This window comes from Physeter macrocephalus, chromosome 9, assembly GCF_002837175.3.
Source record: "Physeter macrocephalus isolate SW-GA chromosome 9, ASM283717v5, whole genome shotgun sequence".
Lineage (NCBI taxonomy): Eukaryota > Metazoa > Chordata > Mammalia > Artiodactyla > Physeteridae > Physeter > Physeter macrocephalus.
Window position 1 is genome coordinate 1,495,260 of NC_041222.1, and position 7,500 is coordinate 1,502,759.

Sequence of the window (7,500 nt, forward strand, 5' to 3'; positions counted from 1 at the left end):
CTGTGCTCCGCAAAGGGAGAGGCCGCAACAGTGAGAGGCCCGCGTACCGCAAAAAAAAAAAAAAAAAAAAAAAAGTAAAATAGTTTTGGTTTTCCTTTTAGGTGATAGTAATATTCAAGAATCTTACTTTAATATATATTCTATGCCTAATATTTCAAGAGCATTTATAAGTGAATCTAGATGGTTCTCATTAAGAAGCATTACATCTGAGCCTATGTAATGTAAACACATGATCAAAGGACATTTTCTGGAGAAAAAAAAAGGACAGGATTTTAAAAAACAGTACCATTCCTAAAACATACACAGAAAGCTGAGCCTTGCAGCTTGGATTTAATTTTGCTCTAACTGTAGCTCTAGTCTGCTTAGCTTTGTAAATGTGGCTGCGTTTATAAGGTACTTTAATTTACTGCAGTGGTGGTGTTTGTTAATTTTATGGCAATCTAAATCTAAACAGGCTTCAGATACATTTTCATTACAGCTTCATTGCAAAACAGAGTGGAGTGAACAGCTCTAAAATTCCAATGTAGTTTATTTCTTTTAGTAAAAGACTCAACACAATTTTCTGACAAAGCCTCTGCCTTAACATATATGTTCTTCCTATTTACTAATAAGCTTTCTGTCACTCAAAGTACCCATGTTCATGTACTTTTAGGAGGAAAAATATAATGTCTGTAAAGTGATTAAAATAGTTGTTTATTTTTCTATCTCTACTCTGATCCTATCCCAAATGCAATCCAACATCGGCAAATAAGAGAAAAATCAGAACGTATCTGAATTATTCACAAACTGTAATTGTTAAAAACAAGATAAGAGACCCAAAAGGGAGTCACTTTTGCTATGCCCCAAGTTTCAGCGTCTCCTAGGAATGTAATCTTAAACCAGTCAATCTGGAACTACTGGGTCAGCACCCGTGAGGTCATCTGCCTGACAGATTCTGCCAGGACCTAAGGGAAGGCAACCTTGCCACAACGGACCCTCTTTTTGCTAGTATCACTTCCTCGTCCCGCTCTTGTCTGCGTGTAAGAGACTTTCATTTCGTACAGCTCCTGGGAGCTCCTTTCTATGTGCTAGATGAGATGCTGTTCAACTCACGAATCGCTGAATGAAGCTAATAAGATCTTTAAAATGTACTCAGTTGTATTTTATTCTTTTTTTTTTTTTTTTTGTGGTATGCGGGGCTCCCTCTGTTGTGGCCTCTCCTGTTGCGGAGCACAGGCTCCGGACGCGCAGGCCCAGCGGCCATGGCTCACGGGCCCAGCCGCTCCGCGGCATGTGGGATCCTCCCAGACCGGGGCGCGAACCCCGTTCCCCTGCATCGGCAGGCGGACGCGCAACCACTGCGCCACCAGGGAAGCCCCAATTCTTTAACATACATAAGTAGCAGCATAATTCAATGGAAAAAGAAGGCATATTGTCAGAAACTGATTTCAAAACCTGATTCTGACACTAACTAGATGTGTGACACTGGACAAATTACTTAAGTCTCATTTTCTCATCTGTAAAATGTAAATTATGATGCCACCATCTAGTTTAGAAATGCCACCCCTTCATCCCACTTAGTTCTTCGTAGCCCTTCTAGTAACTCCAAAGTATATCCCTGAAAGTTCTATCCCAGATAAAGCCCTGTATCCCAAAAATATGAAAAGACCATCTTGTGTCAACTCACTGATCCGAACAAACTTAGGAACTACAGACAGAAGAGCAATAAAAGTCAGCTTCAAAGACAGCTCAAGAGAACTCAATGCTGCTTTGTTCTTTCTAAAACAATTCGGAACCTACAGGAGAAAATTTGTAAACTAAATTTCTGTTGAATCAGCCAACTAGTCATCATACTTTATTTGTCCATAATACTGCATAGATTTCATATTAATATATCTATATTTTTCCTTCTGAAAGTGTTAAAAATGAGAAAGGAAATATACATTCAGTGGTTTTTTTATTAGGCTACTGAACATATCTAGAAATAAGATTCATGATTACATTTTAAATGTTTGATATTTAAAACAAAAATACATACTGTAGATTAGTCTATGAAGAACTTGTGGGCACATGTGTATTCTTAAAGCAAACAAAACAAAACAAAAACCTTGGTGAAAATGACTGACACCAGCTTCACCCAACTTCTAACAGGGCTGAAGGGAGAAAATAAGGTGGCTGGTGTGAAGAAACATGGCACAAGATAGTAAGGAATCACCTTAATTTCTCAGCTAAAAAGATGAGCCATTTGACCCCTAGTACTATAGATCTTTCCACGCAAGGTGACTCATAGTATTTATTTAGTAAGTACATACAGATGTATTTAACATAAAGTTATGCAATTAGGGTTATACTACAAATTAGAGTTGTTTTCTACTGTTTATGCTCAGGGCAACCTTTTCAACCATGACTTATTTTGTTTACTCTCAATTATTCATATGTCAAATCAGAAAGCTCAATTTTTTTCATATATATACACAAGACCACTTTTCCAAAATTCTTATTTGCATATCTTCTACCAAAGTTTATTCCTATGAATGAGACTAGAGATACAGTATGAGATCCCAGAAAGCCTACTCAGAAAAAAGATAACGTCTTATAATATTAATTTATATTGTATTTTAACATAAAGCTACATAAATCTTTCTACCAGTCCTCAAAACACACTCACCTCTGGGACAGAATCCAGCATTTTTTAAAATAATACCATATCCAGAATATTAGAGAAGGCAATGAAAATAATAACATATACAACTGAAACTTTACAGGGAACTTAGAAGAAAAATCAATATTAAAACTGACCAGGGCATCACACTAAGGTGTTTGGACTTTAATAAATGCCTGACTAAATAGTGAAGTATTTATGGGTGAAATGACATGATGCCTAGGACTTATTTTAAAATACTCTACCCACTCCCCCCCAAAAAAGAGTGGGGGCAAGGGGAGATAGACAAAATAAGATTGACAAAATGTTGATAACTATTAACCCGGATGATGAGTATCTAGGCAGTTCCTTATTTTAGGTTGAACTCTATAAAAATGCCAATACACAACTGTTTATGACCTAAAAACTTGTTAATTTCATAGCATTCAGCTTAATATTCTCTTTATTTTGGGCACATTTAAACATTTCCATAATAATTTTTAAAAAATTACCTTTCAGTGAGAATTCCTCAAACTAAGCAGGTTTTTAGCCTTAAACGAACAACTCAAATATGTTTAAAATGAACCACCAACATTTTACCTTGTCTCACTGAATCTAAGACTTACTTATTTTTCCCCACATTTTAACATCTCTGAAGTTTGGAAGCATTTTACTGTCAATGGCATGTTATACTTCAATTGGGCAGTTAATTTTTTCTTGCTGGTGGTACATAACACCATGATACGGCTTAAAATCAAAGATATCTTAGAGTCAAAGAAGTATAGTTAATATAATTGCTGAGAATAGCATTTCTAATCCATACTTTCTTTCTAATCAGGAATTTAGCACACAATGCCTAGTGTTCCCTAACCCAGGAAACCTGTAATTATCTTGGGAGGTCTCCCCAAAGAGAAAGGCCAGAACCTGCTTACTTTGTGAAGTTAGCTCCCTCCCTTTAGCCTGGCACAATCCTGAAGAATTAATTCCTAGGAGGATTCTGTAGCTCGCCGCATAGCAGGCAGAGCTCACTATGCAATGCTTCCCTTTAAAAGTTGTTATAATAGCTATGAACGAGGCCAGTGCATAACTGTTAATGATATAGAGCTTTGACGAGCACCAAGCAGTGAGGTTAGAGGGGAAGGATGGCTGTAGGTGTGGTAGTAAGGGCATGTAAATGTGAGGCATGAGTAAAACAAGTCGATGGGATAAAATAGGTTTAGCTTCACCTCTAAAATTGCAAAGGGACTTCATTCCATGAATCCAACAATTCACTTGGATTTTTGCATTGACCTTATTTATTCTGCTCTTTCTGTTAACACCTACCCCTCACAGCCCTCAGAATTAGTTAGCGCAGTCTGTCAGAAGAGCAATAGAGGGTTTGTGTAGGACTATGAGAGTGGCGGCTGCTGACCTGTTCATATTTCTCCAGTTCTGTGTGATAGATTTGTCTGATCTGGGTCAATTTGGCTCTGTAATCTGAGTGTTCAATAGAGTTATCTGAAGAACCTCCAGAGGCTGCCGCGGCTGCAGCTGCTGCCGCCGATCCCCCACCTTTCTCAGGACCTGAAACCCCTTCTGCCAAAAGCATATTGTCCAGTCTCATTAGCTGGGGATCGGGAGGGTCCTCCTCCTGGGCTCCTCTGATGCTGAGACCTTCAAGGAAGAGAGAGAGAGACAGAGAGAGAAGAAGCGAGAAACAGGACAAACAGTGTGAGTATTTTATTTATTTGAGTAAATGATCAAACAACATCAGTGCACTACAATTCATTCTGAGAATTTCATTGCTCGCATTTTATCAATAAGCATAAGTAAGTATGAAAATTCTTACTTCTGTGAAATTTCTAGTATGACCCTCTCTCAATATATTCCATATTGGATCCTTGGAAAAAAGTAACCCTGGCTTCTCAGAATATTCTAACAGCCAATCTTCCCAGTTTTAGATGATTTAAGCAAAAATGGAAAGGGGTAAAAAATTCAAGATTTTGAGAAAGAAAAAAAATAATTCCAAGGATATAAAACAAACTCATCAAAAGGTAGTTATTTTGTTTCTCCATACAGTTGGAAAAACAGAATTTAAAATCCCATAATTAATTCACAAGCTATATCCAAAAATTAGAATATAAACAGGATTAGATGGGCTTTTCCATCATGTAATTTCAGGGAGAGAAGAGAAGTACATACATTATAAGGGTAATTAGCTATGCTTTAAAAATATATATTATTAAATGAATTTGTTAAGCAACTGCCAGCAAACTATAAAACCAGGACACTACATACAGTATCGAAAATATACCATCAACATGGCTACAGTGCTGGACACAGTAGCCTCAATCTAATTTTGCTTTTAAATCAAGAACTTCCTAAGTGATGCCCAGTCAGCAACCTCATCTGAGTACTATAGATCACAGCTGACAATTCATAGGTTTAATCAGGTCACAGGCTTTCTGCCAAGATGTTTTCAACAACATAGAAGACAAAGTTTTAACGTAATTATCATGGTATAAAAAGCGGTGGAGTCATGACAGCTCAAAATCAGCATTTTCATTAATGTGTAACATAATCTAAAATATCCCAGCCCAATTAACCTCAGTAAATCTGTTTAAAAGCAGGTTCCCCATACTAGTTACAAGGCATCTTGGGGAATGGGGGGGAAGGAAGTTGGCACTTTGCAGGTCTGCAGTTGGTGTCTGCCTTTTGCGTCTGTGCCTGTTGTTGTTTATCCACAGTGGTGCACACTCTGCGTCTAGTGTAACTTAACATGACAGTAACATCTATAAGCTGCCAAGTACTCAACTGAGCACCAGGTCTGCGATTTTATATGCTAACCTAAAACAACCATCAATTCTTTTAAAGAACAGATTTCATTCCTAGATGCCCTAAATTATACCCACAGCATGACAGAGCTCTTGGTTGCCTTAACTCAAATGAACAACTTTAATATCCTCCCTCAAAACACTTTAAAGCTGTCACTTTCATTTAAAAATATACTTCAGAATAATTTCAACTGGGTAATAAAACTAACTCACAATAATTTAAAATTATATCTGTTGCCTATTCAGAGGTAAATAAATAAAGTTTGAAAACCACAACATACTAAGACAATAAATTCATTTAGGGAACCAAAAAGTTAGATACCTCTCTTAAGATAAAATTGGTATCAACACATTGCTAATAATTAAAGATAGACAAACGTGTATTTGCTATTTCTTCTAGATCTAGAAGAAACTGCCAAATATTGGCTATATTAGTATTTTTAGTTTAGCATCTTTGATTTTCTTCCCTTCACTTTGTTAGATGTGAAAATCTCATGGCCTAGAATGCTTGTAGTTCCACATACCAAGTTTTCTGTGCATTTGGCATGAAGTAAGGACTCACTGAGCAACATCTTATCTTGTACTTTGGACTCTGTTTCATTTTTATATTATTTGTTTGGGAGTTCCTTAAGTTTCTCCTTTTTAGACTAAATTTTTGCTCACATTTTTGTATTTGTTGTTTCTTTTTTGTATTTACAGATATTGATGTTTCTCCTGGAAATGTATTTTTTTAATCTACCTTCAAGGTTCTTCTGGGTTTCTAGTTTTCCCCTTGTACTTATACATATTGATCTTTTCCCTATGGACATTGGTGAGGTTCTGTAATAGTAAATCAACATACATAGTCAAAGTTATTACACTCCCCTGAACAGTGTGGCAAACAAGAAAAGATGCTCAATGATTAATACACAAGGAAATAGACTGTAAGGAAGACAGAAGAAGGAAATTTGTCAGGAAGAAGTGCAAAGGACACAAAGTAATCACCCATCTATAGCTCTTTTATACGTACCTAATATGTATATAACACCACCATACCAGTAGGAAGCAGCCCTTAAACTCAATAGTAGTGGACACATATAAAAATAATTATAAGTATGTATTTTCAGCTGGTATAATATTCTCCCCTTGTGATGAATAATAACTCTTACTTCTAAAATCATAAGTAAAAAATAAATAAATAAAATCGTAAGTAAATCAACACAAAGTTCATATTCCTTTGGATGAAAAGTACTAGAGCACTTCACAATTAGGCAACGTTGAGAAGGTATTTATCAACACTGAAGTCATTTTCATAACTATAGTTGGAAAAGTGAATGGATTTCTTTCTCTATTAAACAGTCATGATTACGAGTAATACCCAGTTTCCAAGATTATTTTTAATTTGAATATTTCTATTTATTTTCTTACTTTATATTCAAATTACTATTTTACCCCTCATCCTACCTACCTCACTGTTCCCTCACTGTTACTTAGCTTTCCAACCTGCCAAAGTCACACCTTCTGTTATGATGGCTTCCAGTCATAACACCCACTCCTCTAGGCACCTATAAACATCTTCGTGAACCTAAATTTACAAGAGCCAGAATGAATCAAACTGTGTGGTTATCAAAAGATCTTGATATCTTCAAACTGAAACTTGGGAAAACAATAATTTAAAAATTGAACATTGTTGTTTTTAATCCAAAACATACACTGGGACATTTTCAGAGGTTTTACATCTAGGCTCCTTGGTTATCACAGCATTACAAAGTTAAAAATAACAACCCTATTTGGAATCTACTTATGACTACAACATTCATTTCAGTATCCCTAAGATTTAGACAAATCATATAAACAAACTAAAACATTGTTTAACAATGAACTTGGCTTTGTTATAAGCCCACAGTTTTTGCATATCTTTCAGCAAATCCTAATTAGCTGTCTTTCAACATGCTGTGCACCTGCCCCACATATAATGGGAGAGAGCATCTGCATAGACGACTGCATTCGGAGGGCAATAAATAAATTACGGGTCAAAATTATTACAAAGCGTTCTCCGAACAAACGCATACCCTTCACAATACTAAG

The 7,500-nt window shown here is 36.2% G+C and overlaps 1 protein-coding gene across 1 annotated transcript in view; it reads right to left on the minus strand.

The window, feature by feature from the left end:
• The window catches only part of PBX3 (PBX homeobox 3), a 235,947-nt gene that overhangs the window by 68,620 nt on the left and 159,827 nt on the right, over positions 1-7,500 (minus strand). Inside the window, exon 3 of the mRNA XM_024126452.3 lies at positions 4,032-4,273. Within this exon, the coding sequence (XP_023982220.1) occupies positions 4,032-4,273 (242 nt within the window). The remainder of the gene's footprint in view (positions 1-4,031; positions 4,274-7,500) is intronic.